General features: G+C 54.4%; 1 protein-coding gene across 2 annotated transcripts; it reads left to right on the top strand.

Annotated features, from left to right (window-relative positions):
• The first annotated feature begins 56 nt into the window (after positions 1 to 56).
• On the top strand, positions 57 to 19,853 carry SHF (Src homology 2 domain containing F). 2 transcript variants are annotated; one of them, XM_012649198.1, is made up of 7 exons: positions 57 to 554; positions 9,685 to 9,826; positions 12,066 to 12,272; positions 13,757 to 13,897; positions 15,201 to 15,370; positions 15,516 to 15,635; positions 19,001 to 19,853. In XM_012649198.1, the coding sequence occupies exons 1-6, from the start codon at positions 57 to 59 to the stop codon at positions 15,615 to 15,617; spliced, it is 1,260 nt and encodes a 419-aa protein (XP_012504652.1). In that variant the 3' UTR covers positions 15,618 to 15,635; positions 19,001 to 19,853. The 2 variants fall into 2 exon arrangements, with proteins under 2 accessions (XP_012504652.1, XP_012504651.1); XM_012649197.1 differs by lacking the exon at positions 13,757 to 13,897 and having other exon boundaries at positions 15,201 to 15,372.
• Positions 19,854 to 19,980: the final 127 nt, after the last annotated feature.

Genomic DNA, 19,980 nt, shown 5'->3' with positions numbered 1-19,980 from the left:
CCGCCCCCGCCCCCCACCGGGCCACTGCGCTCCCCTCGCTCAGTCTGGCGGGCCCCATGTTACTGAGCGGAGCTCCTCCGGCTGGCTCCCGCCCCGGGCCGCGGGCGCAGGGGAGTGCCGGGGGCGGCCCGGGGGGGTCTCGCCGGGGCACCGGGGGTGCGGGAGCCGGCCCAGGAGGAGGCGGCAGCGGTGGAGTAGCCAAGTGGCTTCGGGAGCACCTGGGCTTCCGCGGTGGGGGCGGCGGCGGAGCGGGCAGCAAGCCGACGCCCCCGGAGCCCGACTACCGCGCCCCCGCGCCCTCCCCGGCAGCGCCCCCCGCGCCGCCCCCAGACATCCTGGCCGCCTACAGGCTGCAGCGGGAGCGCGACTTCGAAGACCCCTACTCCGGGGGGTCGTCCGGCTCCTCAGCCCTCGCCACCCCTGCCGCCCCCGGCCCCACGCCGCCCCCGCGCCACGGCTCGCCCCCCCACCGCCTTATTCGGGTCGAGACCCCTGGGCCCCCGGCGCCCCCTGCCGACGAGCGGATCTCCGGACCCCCGGCCAGTAGCGACAGGGTGAGTGCCGCGCCGGGCGGGGGTGTCCAGGAGGGGAGGTGGTCAGGGGTCTGGAGGTTGCGAGAGGGACAAAGGTGGCCTGGCTTTGGTGTCACGGCTGCAGGCGGACACGAGCCCCTGACCCCAGGGCTGCGAGGCTTCACCCACCTTTGTTCAGAATCTCAACCAATCTGGGACAGGAGCCCCAAACTCTGCCCCTCTCCCGTGTTATGGCCTCAGGACTGATGACCCTCCCTCTCCCAGGTTCCGCTCTCCACTTCTTAGCCCCAGAGCTAGATTCGAGAGCCTTTTTCTAATGGGAATTGTGGCGCCCGCCTCCCCCAGCCCTCCCCCCACCCCACTGGTTTATGGCCTTTCTGCCCTTCAGGGAGCTGCAGCTCACTGCCCTTTGATCTCTGACCCTTCCCCCAGGCCAGAGCCAGCACAAAGCTCTCCCTGCTGCTGCTGCTGCTGCTCTCCTCCTCCCCTCCCTCTTTCTCCTTCTCCTCCTCCTCCTCCTTCTTCTCTGGGAGCCCAAGCATCCTTTCAGGTGTTGAAGCCCCAGAAAGGAGATGAAGGCTGGGGTTTCTCCCTGTGAACACAGCAAGAGCTGGCCTTTGCCCTACCCTGGGGGGCTGGAGCGGGATGGGCTGTTGTTCTCAGGAGGCCAGGACAGGCAGCAGGCAGCTCTTGCTGAGGATGCTGACCTCTAGGGTCCAGGCCCACTCCTCACTCCTTCCCTTGTTCCCCAGGTGTGAGGACAGTCAGTGCTCAGGACCTGTTGCCCTGATGGGGCTAAGCGACAGCCCATTCCACCTCTCCTCTTGGCGTCCTCCTCCCCAGTTCCATTCTGAGGGTGGCTAGAGCCTCTCCTGGGTCCGCAGGCACTGGGATAGGGAGGCAAGCAGGGCATTGACAGTGTACAGGACATCCTCCCTGCTTCAGCATCTCCACCTCCAGTCAGCCTTATCCCTCTCTGGCAGAGTGACAGCTGAAAGCCATGCCTAGGCCCCCATAGCCCTAAATTCTATGATGACAATTCTGTGGGCCACTCTGACTCTCTTGTCCTTCTTCACTCACCCCTGGGAGCTCAGCTCTGGGGCTTACTCCCCTGTCCTCAGCAGAGGAGAACATTTTTATTTGACTGGAGAGCAAAGTTGCTGTCCGAATATGTTGTCTGCAGGATTGAGGCTTTTAGCTGAGAGAGCGTGCCGTTTTGCCTGATTTCCTGGATGAGAGAGATGTGTCAGGGTCAGAGCAGAAGCCTCAGGAATGTGAATTATTTTTCCCTAGTTCCTGCCATGGGGCATGGCTGCCCGTCCTGGGCCAGGATCCTTAGCCTGCAGAGGAAGGTTCAAGGGCACCTCTCCTAGATTGTGCTCTTCTGCTTCCTAACTGTCCCCTGCTATTGTGTGATATGATGGAAGTGGTGGCAGTGAGGCGGAGGGGAGTGCTAGGCCTGGTTCTCACCACTGACCAGTTAGTCTCCTCCTCTCTGACCACTGCCTGTTTGGCACAGGCAATATGAGCCTGAGCTGTCCTTGGCCCTTCTCCTCTCTGCAGTGGCTTGAACTGACCTCAAACGCTGCCCACCAAGCCATGGGCTGCTCCAGGACAAGGACCGTTTCTTCCTCCTGTCTGTGTTTCCCAAGTGCCTGACACAATGCTTGACATAAAGAGGGGTGCATAAATATGTCCTCAGTGGTAACTGTCCACTACCAGGGTGGCCCCTGAGGGTCAGAAACTTGCCTAGCCACAGCTCCCCTTGCACATTTCCCCAGAGACCACCCCCAGGGAAGGGGCTCCACTCACAGAGCCATGCAGCGACTCACAGCCTCTTCTTGCCGAGGGCATCCACGCCTCAGCTTGGGTCAGCTCTGTGATCTGCATGCTGTTCAGACTTGGGGGGCCAAGAGATCTCTGACTCCTTTGTTAGCTACAGGGGCAGGAATGAAATACAGCAGGCTCTCCCAGGAGTCACACAATCTGTGATTTCTTTAATGGGTGTGATGAGGAGGACTCTGGATGCCATGTGAGCTGGCCCAGGGGCAGGGACACCATCTCTGTGGGCCCTGACCTGGGGCCTCCCACAATTCAGACAGAGCAGCTCCCCACCCCAGGTTTGGAGTCGGTCTTCCCCTAGGAAGAGCCCACACAAGGTGCCTATGCCCCTTACTCTAAACCCAAGTGTCTGGGCAGCCCTCAGGTCTACTGAGGGACACATGCCTGCTGAGCTCATAGAGAGATGCTGCCCCTGGATGGTGAGCTGGCCCTGTCCCTGTGGCCCTGCTGAGCTGGTGTTTCTGTACTGTGTGGCTGCTTTCTCCCTGTTCTCTGTTCCTGCTTCTCTCAGCTCTGCAGGGCCCCTTGGTTTGTTGCTTTGAGGTCTCCTCCTGAGCGGGGAGACTGGGAACAGGGATGTGCCTTGGGCTGGCCTAACTTCCCTCCTTTCCTGGAGCCCAGTGGCTGGTGCTGGGGCAGGGTGATCGGAACCCTCTGAGAAGGGCTGTGTTATGAGATTTGATAAAATGGGTGGAGAGAAACCCAGTGAGTATGGGGCAGGAGAGAATGGGGACCTGGACAGGACCCTGAGAGGCCCAGCAAGCTCAGGACCATTAGCCTTCTCCCCATGCAGGGTTCTGGCTGCCAGCCACCTTCAGACCCACTGCTGCAGTTGGCAGGGGTGCAAGGGTGGCCATCTGGGCAGGCCTGGCAGGGCAGGTGTGGGAGCAGCAGGAGTCATGCCCTGCAACGGGCAGGCAGAGGCCTTGCCATCTGGCCGCAGGAAAAGCTCCCTCGTGGTGCTCGACCTTTGTCTGGCCTCCAGGCCACACTCTGGCAGAGGGGCTAGAAAGCTTGGCCTTCCCTTGCTTTGCTCCCTTGTCTCAGACCCTCAACAGGAAAAACCTGGTCTAATTTGGGAAGGGGATGGATATAGGAACACGGCCTGATTGGATGAAGTGCTGAGCTGCCTACAACTGTGTGCAGTGTGTCCTTTACCTCTATCATGCCAAGATGTGTGTGTGTGTGTGTGTGACAGAGAGAGAGAGAGAGAGGTGTGACAGGGACAATAAGATGGGCAGGTACCCTGTGTTGAAACCACAGCTCTTCTTCTTGGCTTGTGGAGGGGTTCCTGGGGTCCATGAACCTCTAGAAACTGTGCGCAGATTTCCCATTTTTCTGGGGAAAGGCTCACAGCTCTCTGATTCTCATAAGGATTCATAGGCCCCCAAATATTAAGAACTTTTCAAAGTAGATGTACCTCTGCTGGGCATGGTGGCGTGCACCTGTAGTCCCGGCTACTTGGGAGGCTGAGGCAGGAGGATCACCTGAGCCCTGGAATGTGAGACTGCAGTGAGCTATGGTCATACCACTGCACTCCAGCTGGGGCAACAGAGCGAGACCCCATCTCTAAAAAAAAAAAAAGTAGATGTACCTCACAGATGATATCCACATGGACTTGGATCCTCCAGGCCCAAATTTGGAAAGGAGTGAACAGATAGGCCATTTGAGGTTGAACAAGACATTTCTGCCCTGAGGTTAAGAGGGTGCGTAGGGGCTGCCAATGTAGGACCATCCCCTAGCCAGTGTTCACTGAGTGTTTGTGTGTCATTAGGTGATATGGCCTAGTCACTGAAAGGGTCCTGGCACTTGGAAGACCTGGTCCTTGCTTTTTTTAGTTTGTGTACTTTCTTTACTTTAATGTTCCTCCTTATGACTTCCACACAGTCTGGGGTGTGATCTGCTTGTCTTGCATCTGTTGTTCCCTGATGGAGATAGAGGGAGGAGGAAAGTCCTGGAGAAGCAGGGGTTCTAGGTGAACGGGCCTTTGTGGGCTGGTTAGACCTCTTAACTCTCTGGCCCAGGCTGGCCATCTCTGCCACCGTTGGCACTTGGAGGATGGCTAAGGCCTATGGCTCCAAGGTGTGGCAGGTCCGTCCACTCTACCCAGTACCATTGCCGCACACTGTGGCACTCACTCTGTCTGGAAGACATCTGTGCTTGTTGGCTTGGCCAGTGAGTGACTCAATGACACCTCAGCCCTGGCACTCTGCCTGTGGGCAGCCAGGAACAGCTGGGACCCTGAGGACCATGGAGGGAGGAGCTGGCTGGGCTGAGCAAGCCCTGGCTGAGGCCCAGGACTGAAGGGGAGCCTGCTGCCCACTCCAGTTGCCCTCACCATGAGCCAGTATGATTATTATGTGAGAGCAAAGGTGGGGCCCAAACCCTACATGCAAAAGACCCATGGTGCCCCCAAAGCCTGGTGCTCTAGCCTTGGGCTTCACAGCACCGCAAGGTGCTCCACTCTCTTGGAACTTATTTTGTGTCTGTCCCTGTGAGCTCCTGGAGGACCCAGAAATAGGGTTTTTTGGGGGGATTTTTTGTCTTTAATAATATAGTAGCTGACATTTACTGATCACCTACCTTGTGCCTGGTACCATTTTTAAGCAGCTGACATGTATTAGAACAGTTGATCCTTACAACAACCTTATGAGGAAGGTTCTGTTACCATCCCCAGGTTATAAATGGGGAAACGGAGGCACAGGAATGTTGAGTCACTCTTGCGCGGTTCCTCAAGCTAGCAAGTAGTGGAGCCGAGGTTCACCAGGCACCTGACTCTAGACTTGCTGCTGGTGTGCATCGTGCCTAGGACCTCAGCACCTACCAGGTGTCTGACAGAGAGGAGGTGTTCACTAAGCATTTGCTAAGGAACAGGAGAAAGGCGACTCTTAGAGAAGGAATGAGGGGCACGTTCTGTGCTGAGTTCACCATTTCCTGAGTGCTGGGGACCGCCATTTGCCACCCAATCCTGAGGGGGCCCCAGACATACCCAAGGGTCTTTTGACGGTTGCTAGGATCAGTTGCATATGTGTGATGTTTGACCGTTTTATAAACAGTTTGCTTTTTATAAAAACATTTATAAACACATAAAACATATAATGTTTTTATAAAAACATTAAAAACCCCAAAAATTATAAAAACGTATAAATTGCTCTTGTAATTAGAAAAGGAAAATAAATATATTTCTTGGGAAGGATTTTCCCAGGCAGGTAAAATAGGAGAAGGGCATCCCGATAAGCAGGAACAGTGGATACAAAAACTTGTTCTTGGGGAAGATAAGCAGTGTACCATTTCCCAAACTGTGACAGGTTAATAGGTTTTCAGTGACAAAGGCCTTCCATGGTTAAATACTTTGGAGAATTAATGAATTAAACAAAATTAGATTTGTTTGCCACAGGACTTTTCAGATTTAAAGTATATTTTAAATCTACAAGTGGAGGAGAGAAGATACCACATTTTCCGAATTTTTGGAAAATCTGATAAGGCACTGAGAGTCAGGAGACCTGGGTCCCATTCTCATCTCTGTTGCTGACAAGCTGTATACCCTGGACAAGCACCGAAACTCTGGGGTCTCAGTACCTGAATGTAAAAGATTATCCTCAGAGCTGACATTTATTGAGCACTGACTCCATGCCAGCCTCTGGGCTAAAAACTTTTACAAATTCATTTTCCTCCTTCTAACCCTATGGAATAGGTACTGTTATCATCCTCATTCTACAGATAAAAAAGGCTGAGGTTTCCAAACATTAGATGTAAACTAAAGAAGCAGAGGAAAGGGGGCGTGGTAGGTGTGGGGACCTTGCAGAGCCAGTATCCTGTAACGTGTACCCCCTTGCTCGTCCTGGACTTGCACCCCTTGGAGCCCACGCTGGGGTGAGTAACGTGTTGCATGGCCCAGCTGCAGAGTGGAACACGAACCAGATGGTGGACCTGCCAGCTACCGCCGGAGAGACTTGGGCAGCAAGGAGATTCAAAGTACGACAGCTGCTCTGGGAGGGGCACTGCCCAATTGGAACAGACACAATCGCAGCATCCTAGAGGCACCCTGCTGGATGTCAGGAGGGAAGGGCACAGAGGACCCTCTGGGTAGCAGCCACTTTACCTACTAGTTTGGAAATATTTCAGCATTTCAACAACATTCTGGCTATATGCCTAAATATCAGCCTTGGTTTTAGGTACTTTCTTCAAAGGCCTTTTGTGGACAATCCTTTGTGCCAGAGGCTTTGATCCCTATTCAAATGTAGAGTCTCCTAAGAGCCTGATCCTGAAGCCACTAGTGGTCAGTCAGAGGTCAGGGTGAATGGGGATCTGAAAGTTGGTGTCACTCCAGAGGTTAGAGTCTGGGGAGGAGGCCTTTGGAGCATCCAGTAAATGTGCATAGAGCGCTTACTGTGTGCTGGGCCCTTGGATGGGTGCAGGATATCGCAGTGAGCACCTCAGAGTGGGGCAAAGGGACCATAAGCAAAATAACAAATCGTGGTAGCCTAGAAAGGCAGCTTCTCCCACTGAGTAGTTTTTCTTCACAGGACCTAGAAGCCACTGGGAAAGCAGGCCTGGGCTCTGTCTGAGATCCTCTGTGCCCAGGGTGGACACCCGTCCTGCCAGACTTCCCAGCTGCTGCTTCTGACTCCCAGTCTTGTGGGTGGCTCATCTGGGCACCCCAGCCCAGGGCGCTGGGCCTGGGCTTCCTGGAATAGGGTGTGGAGCCAGGAATGGAACAGAGGAGCCATTGAGCTGCCCGCAGAGTTGCCACCTGGGCGCCCACGGGCATTGCAGGCTGGGGCTCGGAAGCCCACGCCAGCCTGGGAGGGGTCGCGGCTCCGGGCATGGGTCCAGGACTCTGGTGGGGAAGGGTACTGGTGCAGTCCTGACCAGGCTTGGTGAGGGAGGGCCTGGAGGCGGGTGGGAGGGGCATTGGGGACACCTCTGCTCACCAAGCAGCTTCTGGGGACACAGCTTCATTTGGAAAGACTCAGTCCCCTCACATGACCCCACCCAACCCAGATTCACACTTCCTCTCTCTTCTGAATGAATAGGAAAACGTGCTTCCTTTGTCCATTCTTCCTGTTTTATATGAATGGACTTAACAAATATTTACTGACAGCTTTCAGGAATTTATCAGTAAACATGGTTCCTGCCCTCAGGAAGCTCACAGTCTATAGGAAGACATAGAATAAAACAAATATTTACCGTACAGTGTGATGATAGCCCAGCATAGAGGCCCCTAACAGGCCCGGGGGGAGTGTGGAAAAGCTTTCTAAAGAAATACAGTAATCAGTAAGAGGTAACCAGTTCAGGAGGAACAGGAGAGCCTTTGAGGTAAGAAAGAGCATAGAGCTTTCAGGTAACAAAGTGATCCAAGGTGGGTAGACAGAAACCAAAGAGGAAAGTGGAATCTTTTAGATCTCTGTAACTTCAGACTTTTTCTTAAAGCACTGGAGAGTCATTGTAAGGTTTAAGGATAATGTGTCCATTGATTCAGACACTGTCAAGTAGCTGCCACATATGGCTGTGAGGCTGGGCGCTGACTGTCAGAATCACCAGCAGTGGGCTGGCTCCAGAGCCCCCTTGGTCAAGGGTGGGGCCGTGGGTGCCGGTTGGCTGGGAGGAAGCAGCTTGAATAGGGTAGGGGTGAGTGGATTTCTTTTCTCTGCTTCCTGGAGGAAGAGGACTAGGGGTGAAGGGCTCCCAGGGGTGATAGGGGATGATCTTGTAGAGAAAGACATTTTTCTAGTGCCCACTGTATGCCAGGTGCTTATTGGAGCTGGAGAGACAAAAAATGACGGACAGCTCGAGGCTAGTGGGTGCCTGGTGGTGGTGATGGGATGATCTGAGGTGGTCATCCCACCAGCAGGCAGAGGTGCAAGGGAGCTGAAGGAGCTGAGGCTTGCCTGGGACAAGGGGGACCCTGAGGAACTGAGAGTGAGATGGTAGGAGGCATTGCAACATGCCTCAGGGGCCCCCAGAGTGGCTGGCAGGGCTTGAAGGAACATGCAGAAGGGGTCTCTGAGGTGGGGAGGTTCCTTTCTCCATGTCTGCCTTCCTAGTGGTCCCCATTCCCAGATCCTCTAACTCAGGGCAGGGCGATCCCCCCTCCCCCCTGCCTCCCAGCCTAGCTGACTCCTACAGCCTGGCTCAAACCAAAGCCTGGCCTGAGATTTGGAGAAAGATGAGGGTGGCCTCTCCCCAGCCTAGGCCCCAAAGCCATTCCTGTCATCTCCTGTCAACACAGTCGTGCAGTGCCCCCAGGGTGCTGGCAGTCCTGGGTGGGCTGGGCTCTGTCTCTCCCTCAGCTAGCCTCCCCCCCTCCGCCAGAAGCCCATACCCAGCTTGGAGAAAGGCTCTATTATCCTCAGCTGCGCCCCACCCTGAGCACCTTGGGTGCCTCTGCAGGGTGTGTGGTTTGCAGTTTGCTCTGCATAGGGTGGGAGCGGGGACAGAGGAGTGGCCGTGAGCCACTGTGTGGGAGAAAGGGACAGCATGGGAAGTGGAGGGCCAAGGTGAGGCCTTTCCTGTCCCTGTCCTCCGGCAGCCAGTGGATTTCAGCAGAGCCTCAGGGCTGCCCCCAAAGCCTGACTCCAGCATTCTCTCTCTCAGGACAGCCATGATGCCCTCTGGTGGCAGGTTGGCAGCCTTTTGCACGAAGGGCATGGGTTCCAATCCCGATTCCTCCACGTATGCAGAATGGTCTTGGGCATATTGTTCCCTAACTGCACTGAGCCTCCAATTCCTTAAAATGGGGATAATAATACCCACATGACAGGGCTGTTGTGAGGATCAGTCAGCGGACTGTGAAAAAGTGAGTACTCAGCCTTTCCTTCCTTGATGGTGAGCAACTATTTATTTGTTCAGCATCTGGAAGTGCCCTGGTAGGCACAGACCATGCTAATCTCTGAGTTGCCTCCCTATTCCCTGCTCATTCTTTGAACTCTTCCAACACCTTTGTAACCAGTTCTTTGAATTAATTCCCTCTCTTGAACCACCTGGCGTAGGCTCTTATCCTGCTTGGACCTTGACTGAGGTAGGCGCTAAGACCCAGTAGCCTCATTCTGGCCATTTAGCCTAGGAGATGGCCCAGAGGCACCAAATTAGCAGAAAAGAAAGATATACCACTTGGTTGGTGGCCTAGTAGGAGAACCCTGCAAAGGAGGAGCCAAGGCTTGTCTCCATCCAAGCTCAGAGCCTGCCCTTGCATACCTGGGCTCCAGGTCTAAGGCAGCCTACCCAGGGCTCTTGCTCCCATGGGCACAGCATCTGGAGAGCAGAGCTGCCTCTCAGCTGTCTGAAGCCCACTTTCTTACTCCCACAGTTGGCAATCCTAGAAGACTATGCGGACCCATTTGATGTTCAGGAGTCTGGTGAAGGCTCATCAGGAGCTTCAGGAGTCCCAGAGAAGGTCTCTGAAAATGACGGCTACATGGAGCCCTATGAGGCTCAAAAGATGATGGCTGGTGAGTGAGGGGCAGGGGCTTCTGGGGTCTGCGGAACAGTCCTGGGGACCCATAAGTCTGAGAACTGATTCCTTGGTCCCTAGAAAATATAGAGAAAGTCTTTGCCAGGTCCTTGGGGAGGATGGTCAATGTCTTCCAGATGGCCATTTTGGAGAAGAAGCTGTGACTTATGAGCCCAGTGTGGTACTGGAAGCCGTGTGACCAAAGGTCAGATAGAAGCATTCGAGATAGGAAGGGCAGGATAGTGAGGGCTGTGGGTCAAGGATCCCCAGAAGAGAATCACTTGCTTTGGGGAAGGTGATGAGTTTGAAATGACAGGATGTCAAAGTGAAACATCTCTATGGCAACTGGAAAAGCATGACTAAAAATATAGATGCAGCAGGTGCCATGAGGCTGGGCAAGTAGTTCAAGAGTTAGGTAGGGAGAGATGAATAGACCTGATCCTGGGGAACAGAGGCCAAGAGAAGGTCCAGGGAATAAGCCCAAGTCGTGATCAAAGAGGAGGACAGGGTGGGTCAGTCTAAGCCAAGACCCCAAGGTAGGACCAGAGGAAGTTTGTTCAGGGGGCAAATAATGTTAGTGCTGGGTGTACATGGGAGCTAAGATTAGAGAGACCAAGAGGGGCAGTGAAGTGCTTTGAAGGCCGGAATGAGGTGTTTGGACTTGCTCCAAAAAGGGGTGTGAAGCCATTATGAATTCTTGAGCAATAAACGAATAGTACGAGTATGGCATTTTAAGAGGATTACTGAGGCTCTGGTGTGCAGAATGGACTGGAAGAACTGGGCATCAGAAAGTTAGCAGGCTGTTGTAAAAATTATTGGGGTTTTAAGGGGCCAATAATTAGCCCCTCTTTCTTCCTCTCCCAAGCTTGGAAATAATTGAGAAATAAGATTAAGGAAACAGACTGATGGAGATTAAAATGTCAGCTTTATTACTGATAAGGTTGATTGGAGAACATTACTTAGCTATGTCAAGACAATGGGCTTTTTAATACTTCATCACAGAATTAAACTTGCCCACTCAGGCTTGGGCAATGCAGGACAGCTGCAGGCCGCTGCACAGGGGCAGGCCACTCACTACATGGAGGAGAAAGAGCCAGAATGTTCTCTCTCTGCAAGAAGGCAGATCTGAGAAGGAGAGTGAGCATTCACTGGCCAATCAGATAAGCTGTTCTTCCTCCTGGGGAGAGGTGGCAAAGGAGGCAGAGAGTGGTCAGGGTGTTATCCCAGGAGTATTATTCCATAAAGCCCATGGAAACGTGAGCCTGTGGAATGGGGGTTCACCCCAGCAGTAATCTAGATATGGAGAGATGTGGGGAAAGTCATCAGGTCTTGGCAGTGAATAGATGGGATTTGCAGAATGAAGGAGGGCCAGGTTCAAGGAGAAAGTGTAGTAGACAGAAATGGAGAAAGTGAGAGGCTGACTACTGTTTTTAGGTCAGAGGGGTGTGTATTCTCAGGAGTTCCATGAGTGCCCTGGAATTGTATGTGAAAGTTTAAGTGCACATTTTCCTGGAGAGCAGCACTATAGCTTTTAGCCGATTTTCATTGGAGTCAATGATGCCAAAGAGAAGATCACTAGCTTTGGAGAAGGTGGTTAGTTTGAAACAACGGGCTGTCAAAGTGAAAGATCTTTATAGCAATGGAAACGCATGACTGGAAATAAAGATGTAATGGGTACCATGAGGCCGGGAAAGTAGTTCAAAGAGTTAGGGTAGGGAGAGATGAATAAGACCTGGCCTTGGGCAACAGAGGCCAAGAGAGGATCCAGGAAAAGAGACCAAATCAGGGATCAGAGAGGCCAGTCCGTGAAAATGACTGTCAAAATGGCAAGTTTCAAAAGGGGGTGGTCAGCAGTGTGTGAGTGGCAAAGAAGAATTTTATGATGGTGAAATGATATCACTTGAGACACAGGGAAATAAATAGAGTTTGGCAACAAGGAGATGGACAGGGGAAGACCCTGCCTCCGCTTCCTAAACACATAAACTTCGGTTACCCATACCTTGCTTGCCATTGTGGGATCCTCTTCCTGTCTTTCACTCCCCTGCCTCCATTGGCTCCCGTGCTTTTGGAGACCTAGAAGTGTTTGGAGGGTGAGGACCTAGGATGTGTGGCTCTGAGTTCCCTGCAGAGCCAGGGCATCTCCTCTGAAGGGAGCCCAGCTTATTGCTGAGTGTTGCTGGAGGAGAGGAGCCAGACAGCCGGCGCTCACACCCCTCCCCTCCCTCTTGCCCTGTCAGAGATCCGGGGCTCCAAAGAGACAGCAGCCCAGCCCTTGCCTCTGTACGACACACCCTATGAGCCAGAGGAGGAGGGGGCCACCCCAGAGGGTGAGGGGGCCCCCTGGCCCCGGGAGTCCCGCCTGCCAGAAGATGATGAGAGGCCCCCTGAGGAGTATGACCAGCCCTGGGAGTGGAAGAAGGAGCGCATTTCCAAAGCCTTTGCAGGTGAGTCCTGGTGGAGAGGGCAGGTCCACTGGGGCCTCTGAGCAGCCTTCCAGGCTCAGGAGAAGGGAAGGAGTGGACCCCAGGAACCCAAGGAGGCCCAGGAGCGAAGTGTAGTTGAGTTCTGTAGCACTGAGAGTGGGGAGGTGGGCAGTGTGGACACAGCGCTGTGTGCAGAGTCAGGGAATGGGCACAGGAGAAGGACGAAGGCGTTTCTCTGCATCAACCACCTCTCGGAGGCCAAGAGGCTTGGGCTACTTCCATCTTTTGGAGGGCTGGGTATGTTTAAAAATAAAGAATTCCAAAACAAAATTATAAAACTTGTGGCATATGTTAAACACTTACATTTAACACTTGAAACAATGAAAACAGCTGTATGTGTAACCTGAATTCTCGGGCTGTGTGTCTCCCAGTGGTGGACCCTGCCAGACCAGGGGTGTCTTGCCCCAAGGGGATTTCTGAGGAGCAGAGAGAGGCTGTGAGAAATCCCCTGATTGCTGAATGAGGATCAGGTTTCTCCTGTTCCAACCACACCACTGTCCATCCCAAGCCCAAGTCCACCATGGAAAAGTACATGTTGGTGGTCTGAGGTGGGTGGAGCAAGAGCCTGCAGTGGGGAGGGGGCTTTCCCTCCTGGATCCTGGATTTAGTGAGAACTTAAAGGGCCTAAACGCCATTAGACTTCATGCCTACTCCCAGGGGCCCCTCACCCCTCCTTGGGCAAGGGGCATATCCTGCAGCTGGAGCCAATCCTCCCCACCCTGGCGGCTGCCAAACTGGGAAGCCGTGGGTTTCTAGTTCGCTTCCTGTAAAGCACACACCGCTGAGGATGGGCCGTTTATCTCCAGAAGTCTCCTTGGAGAATCGATACTGTTTGGATTGCTTAATGGGAAAATCTATGCTCATCATTAGGAAACCTTGTTAGCAGTCCTGCAGCCACTGGTGGCATCGCTCTTCTCAGGATGGGGGGCAGCTAAATTTCAATAAAACATCTGCCCCCAAGTCTGCATATTCCTGACAACCTGAGGCTAGGCTGTCCCACTCATGCTACCTGCCAGTTCCCAAGCTGTGGGGACAAGTAGAAAGGGGGGAGGTAAGGCTGGGGGTGCCAGGAAGCTGTGGGAACCTGGGTGTGGTATGGGGAGGCGTGGGAAGTTCCTAGTCCCGCTTTTCCTCCGTTCCTGGGTGGCTTTGGGCCCTGGAGGCTTGTGAGAGGTCACATAAAGGGGAGCCACAGGGCTGGCAGAGCAAGACCCTGCATTCTGCTGCTTGCCACCTGAGCCCCCCACCCTTTGACCAGGCCAGCCTGGTGTGGTCCGTGTTGGCTCTGCCCAGTCCTCTGAGAGTCTTGCTCCCTCCCCTGCCTGTGCCCTCTCCTTTCTAGGCTTTCCTGTGTCCTAGCTCTGGGTTTTGGTGTCTCAACCTTTGCCTCTTTCTGTCTCTGTCTCTGTCATTGTCTGTCTCTCTCCTTCTGCTACTGGCTCCAGTTGACATTAAGGTCATCAAAGACCTACCTTGGCCTCCGCCCGTGGGACAGCTGGACAGCAGCCCCTCCCTGCCTGATGGGGACAGGGACATCTCCGGTCCAGCCTCACCCCTCCCTGAGCCCAGCCTGGAGGACAGCAGCGGTGGGTCCTGTGGGGGCTTCTGGCCAGGGTGACATGTCCTCTCACCCCCAGGCCCTGTCGGCTTGGGTTGGAGGAGTTAAGAGATGGGGCAGGGTTTGGAGACCCCAAGAAGAATTCCTCTCATCCTGGAGGAAGAAGGAAGAAACAAAATGCATATTCCTCCCTTCCCCAAAACTGTGGGGATGGTGTCTGCTAAGAGAGGCCCCTTCCTAATACATTTCTCAGCACACCACAAAGATCCACTATCTTATTTTTATTTTTTTTCTGTTTCAAAAGTAGGCGAAGGAAAGGTCCACTATTTTAAATTGACTTCTTTGGGAAAAGCTTTGCCTGGCTGGATCCTTCAGCAAGGAGAATACTGTTGTAGAGGGTGGAACTAGTGCAGGAAGTGCTAACTCGGGGTAAAGGAGCAGATCTGATCTTGCATCTGGTGACTGAAAAACAACAAGGGCTTGAAAGTGCTATGAGGAGAAAAAAGCCCAAATGGGGAGGAAGAAAGCACTGAATTCTTTCTCTACGTTCAGTTTTGCCCAGAATGGGCACCCAAGGGTGTGGGTGCACAGGTGTGAGCACCTGTTTGTACATCTGTGCCTGAGTGTTGTGGGTATTTTGTAAATACAGGAGGAAGGAGGGTGTCTGTCACCTGTGCATGCGTGCCTGTGGCCATGTGACCCACTGAGGCGCAGTCCTCCTGTGTGTAGGCTCAGCTGTCAGGCTGCCCTGGCCTCCGCTGGGCTTCTGGGGGTGGGAGAGGGGAGCCAGTGGGCAGCAACCTTGGATGCAGGGGGAGGGGAGGGCTGGCTGGCTGGCGGCTGGCTTTGGGCAGGATTAGCCTGTCAGGATGGCACCAAGGGGAATCAGATAATTGTTCTCAGATCGATAAGTCATTTCTACAGAATGGCTTGGCAGGGTGATTTGGAGAACAGTAATGAACTCTGAGGAGGAGAAAGAAACAATATTATCAGCACTGAAGCCACCCTGAGGGGGATGGAACAGAGGAAGGCAGTCAGCTGCTCTAGAGGGAGAAGCTTAAGTGGTTTCTCATGTTGTTCCTCTCTCCTCTCCTCCCCCAGGGTGGGGACTGGAGGCCTGTGTGGCACAGAAGGCTGAGCCCCACCCCCACCAGGGAATGGACCCAGGGTTATATCCCCAGAGCCAGTCAGGCCCATGAGCATGGGCTGCCCCCCCAGAACATTCCTTTCACCCTTTTGGGGGCTGGAGGAGATACGGGTGGGGCACCAGCTGTTCAATAGAGCCGTACCTCTAGGGTCCTCAGAGTCCATGATTGGTATGTTCCCCACAGCCCAGTTTGAAGGATCCGAGAAGAGCTGCCTGTCACCTGGCCGGGAGGAGAAGGAGCGGCTACCTCCCAGACTCTCTGCAGGGAACCCTAAGTCAGCCAAGCCCCTAAGCATGGAGCCCAGCAGCCCTCTGGGGGAGTGGACAGATCCAGCACTGCCTCTGGAAAACCAGGTGTGAGTGTCTGTGTCCACCTGGGAACTCCCTCCCCTCTCCTCCCCTCTCAGCACTGCTTCCCTGCAAGGCACAGCCAGAATGGGTGGGCCTAGACAGTGAGGGACCCAGCAGAGATGCCCCCCTTCCTCTCTCTCATCCTCAGCTGGTATCATGGGGCCATCAGCCGAACAGACGCCGAGAACCTGCTTCGGCTGTGCAAAGAGGCCAGCTACCTGGTGCGCAACAGCGAGACCAGCAAGAATGACTTCTCCCTCTCTCTCAAGTGAGTGCAGAGGGCTGCGGGTGGGGGCACAACCAGCAGGACAGGAGTGCCCTCCATATTCCCCTCATGCCAGCCCAGCCGGGAGGTCCCCTTCCCCCGTGAACACTCTCCAGGCACTAGATCCTGAGATATGTGAGACTCAGCCCCTGCTCTCAAGGAGCTCAGAGTCCACTGGGGGAAATAAGAGTTGAGCTAGGGCATCCAGCTCAGAAGGGTTCTGTTCGACTAGCTGTGTGGTCTGGGGCCCTCCTAACGTCTCTAGGCCTCAGTTTCTTTACTAATAAAATGGGGGAATGACACAAGGAAGGATTAAATAAAATAATGTACGGGAAGCACTTAGCATGGTGCTAAGTGCTCAATAAATTATCACAATCATTAAGAATGGAAGTCCAAGATGTTCTAGGAGCACAAGCAAGGAGATAGGAGCTTTGCCTGAGGGAGTCTATTGGGTGAAATGCTGGGCTGGGTCCTGGGAGAGGGCAGGGCAGTGGACACAAGCTATTCCTGTTTATTCTGGGAAGTGTGTGTGTGTGTGTGTGTGTGTGTGTGCAGGGGTGGTCTGAGCTCTGAAGGGCCCTGGAAGAGGTGGGGGAGGCAGGGCCTTCTCTTCCCATCAGCCTTCCTGGCTCCCCTCCCGTTGGCAACCAGGAGTTCTGCCTGGCAGAGCCTGCACCCCACGTAGGCAGCCAGTTGGGGTGGTGTGTCCATTTACCCACCCCCCTCACTACTGAGGCATCTGTACCACGGCACACCACATTCTCTAGGGGCATTCAAGTACAAGTATACCCCTCACTTCAAACAAATCCAATCTATGGAAATATAGGTTACTAAACCAGTTACATTTGGGGGATAATTATTCACCTTCACTAAAAGATTATAGAAAAAGCACCAGACTGCACTTAGGTAACCTGTTCTATTTTGGGGTTTGATAAAACTAGGCAAACCACTTAATCTCTCTGGGCCTCGGTTCTTCCCTTTGCAAAGTGAATTGATAGATATCACTTAGATTTTTTCCAGCTGTCACAGTCTAGGAGTCCGCAAATTGAAAATCAAAAGAGCATTTCAGAAAAATTCATTCGTCAAAAAATTTATATAACTTCAGGAATGTGTATTGCTTTAAAAATTGCAGTTAAAATTCATGGAGTATACCAAGCAGTACATATACCATCTCCAAACCAACTACCATTCTGCATGATAGATCTCTTTTTTATAAACAGAAAATAGATTGAAAGAGGTTTGTTACTTGATCAAGGCCACCAGCTAATAAAGTCCCAGAGTCAGGATTTGAACCCGGCTCAGGCTGTCTCCACAAACCGACTCCACAAACGGGGCTGTTCCATTGCAGGGCTCCACCCCTCAGGAAGTGCCATAGCGTTTGCTAGTGACCAAGGCCAGGGGAGATGCTAGGGGTCTGGCTCGGAGAGTGGAGCCCAGTGGGGAGGCAGGCCTGATGTCTGTTCCAGCCCTGGTTGATGTAGCCCACCAGCTCCAGTCTGCCAGAGCCTCGTTTGCATATAAATGCTTTCTCTGAAATACAATTATGGTTTCTCTTTTCTCCCTAATGGAAGGGCTTTCACTGGTAATTAAACAACTTCCTCAAAAAGCCTTGCTGGCCTGGCCCTGCAGTCCCGCTGGTCCTCAGAGGGTCTGAGGCTCTAGCAAGGGCTTTGCTGTGTCCTGATGGGCCCTTGGGACTTTGTCCCAGGAGGTCGGAAAGCACAGCCATCCTCCTCCCCTCGAGGTTGGTTATACAGATGGAGACTGGCTTCTCTGGCCACTTGTTGCGCTTCTTGGCCAGATCCATCCCCTGAGAAGATATAGCATACAGCTTTCAGGAGAGGCGATCCCCCAAGTAGACTATGAGGAGGGGGTCATCCCCAAACTGGCAAAAGGTGAGGTAAGGCAGGGTCCACGCTGCCACCCACAGCCTTGGGCCTAGGTTCACTCCCTCCCCTCTGCACTGCCCACAGGGGCTGTACCTTTGCCTGGGGCCCTTGGCTCCACACCGCCCCCCCTTCGAGGTCACTGTCAGCCCGTTATCTCAGACCTACAGACAGCCCCACACCCTGGCACACCCAGCCATGGGGTCTCCAGGCCTTTTCCCAGAAGGCGGCTGGGTTCCTGACTAAGGCTTCAGGACACCATGCCCTGAGGAGAGGCAGAGGGCTGGAGTTAGGGGCCTGTCTTTTCCTCCCATCCCTCTCCTCCCGTCAGCCTCCCCACTTTCTGCTTTCTCACTTGTGGGCCTTGTGACATGGGTCCAGGCAGAGCCTTCTGTGTACCCAGGCAGGGGGGACAAATGATGAGGTTTGCCAGCCTCACTTCCCAGGGGTGGGGGCCTCAGGATGGAGGCAGCACCACACCATCCTCTGAGTCCTGTCCTTGTCCCCAAGTGGGCTCTCGCCAGCAGCAGACTCAGGCTTCAGGGACCCACCAAACATTCCTTACCTCTTGTGTATGGGTAAGTCCCAGACCTGGGCCTGGCACACTAAGCCTGTGGTAGTTTGGACAAACGTTCTTGCCCGGGGCCGCACCCCAGTGCCCCCTCTCTAAGGCTGAGGGTGCCTGGACATTTAAGAGCTGGCCAGAGCTCTGAGCAGTGGGGTCCTTGTCTTGAGGGCAGGGCCAGGCACTAATGCTGACATCCTGGGTGTGGCAGGGAGTTGCAAGAGGCCGTGGAGCATGAGCAAGTCCTCTCTCAGGAAGGGAATGATGTCATTCCAGGCGGAAGGGCTGGGTAGATGAGCTGGGGGCTTGGCCCCAGGCCCAGATAGCAAGAGGGTGAAAGGATGTCATCAGGAGGAGGTAGCTGAGCATTCCCAGATTTTGGGGGGACTTCCAGATTAGCTTGTCTCTTCCCCTAGTCTTTGTGAAGGAAGAGCCCTAACCAAGACTAGCTTGGTTGTTACATCTGTCCCCCACACCTCCTTCCTGCCAAGGGCATCTGTGGCTCCACGTGAGTCACCAGCAGCCCCTCACAGGTCTCCTACCCCACAGCTAGGAAGGGTGAGGTCAAACTGGCCCTGGCCACATAGGCTGGAGGGCAGGGGTGCCTGGATCCCAGGGTTGGGGCCTGCCGGTTGCTCCATTTTCCACCTGCACACACCCTGTACACTCACTGTACACACATTTTTGGCACGCCCAGTGCCCTCACCACAAAACCAATGCCTGATACTACCTACTCATACCATGGCCGCCGCCACCACCCTGCATTCTGGACTGACCTCCACCTCCCCTATTCACCACCTGTTCTCAGCTGGCTTGGAACTATCACACTTGCTGTGGGGGTGGGGAGGGTTACTGGATGAGTGAGCTGGGGACTGAGGAGAGCCCCCACTCACCAGGGTTTCCTCTCCTCTTCCCAGGAGCAGTCAGGGCTTCATGCACATGAAGCTGTCCCGGACCAAGGAACACAAATACGTGCTGGGCCAGAACAGCCCGCCCTTCAGCAGTGTCCCAGAAATTGTGCACCACTATGCCAGCCGCAAGCTGCCCATTAAGGGGGCTGAACACATGTCCCTGCTCTACCCCGTGGCCATCCGGACTCTTTAGATGTGAAGCCAGGGCACTGTGATAGACCTGGACCCAGCCCTGTGCCGGTCACCTAGCTGAGGGCTGTGGTTCTTCGCAGGGACAAACCTTTCTTGCCCTTTCTCTCAAACCTTTCTTCCCCTTTCCCAGGGATCGAATAGAAGCTGGAGATTCCTTAATTTATTCTAAAGGGGAAGGGCTTCTGGGGCCTTGGAGTTACCCTGGAGAGAAAGGAGAGCCCCTGGGGAGTTTAAGATTGGCAGCTCCATCCTCTTTCCAACCCCAAGGCGGAGGCAACGACCTCCTTGACCACCCTCTCCCTGCTGGGTCGGTGAGGTGTGGGGCAGGACGCGGCCCTGCGGGGCGCCCTGACCTTCTCTCTGCCTCCATCCCCGCCCTCCACCCCCAAACCACCGGAGGGCTCCGCCCAGAGTCTGGCAGACCCCTGGGATGGAGACGGCCCTGGCGGGTGGAGAGAGCAGGGGAAGAAGGGTTCGGGCCGAGGGAACTGTGCAGTCCCCAGGCCGCCCGGCTCCGGGCCAGAGGCAATAAATAAACCCAATCCTGCCGGGCACTGCAGCGTCCGCGCCTCGGGCGCCGCCCCCAGACTGACGGGGGAGGGAGCGGCGAAGCGAGCACAGATTCTGTTTATAAATCAGCTCCGGAGCAGACACAGGCCGCCTGTGAAAAGCACTTTCGAAGCATCAAGTTCCTTTCTTTGATGAGCTGTCTAAACATCCCCCGCCGCTCCCGCCCGGGCTGGGGGCACCCGAAGCCCGCCGGCCGCTGCGGCCCCCCTCCCCGCCGCCGCCGA

The sequence above is a fragment of the Propithecus coquereli genome, unplaced genomic scaffold, assembly GCF_000956105.1.
Source record: "Propithecus coquereli isolate 6110/MARCELLA unplaced genomic scaffold, Pcoq_1.0 Scaffold3, whole genome shotgun sequence".
NCBI lineage: Eukaryota > Metazoa > Chordata > Mammalia > Primates > Indriidae > Propithecus > Propithecus coquereli.
Note: the sequence above shows the minus strand (reverse complement) of the source record. Positions and strands in the feature narration are given on the sequence as shown.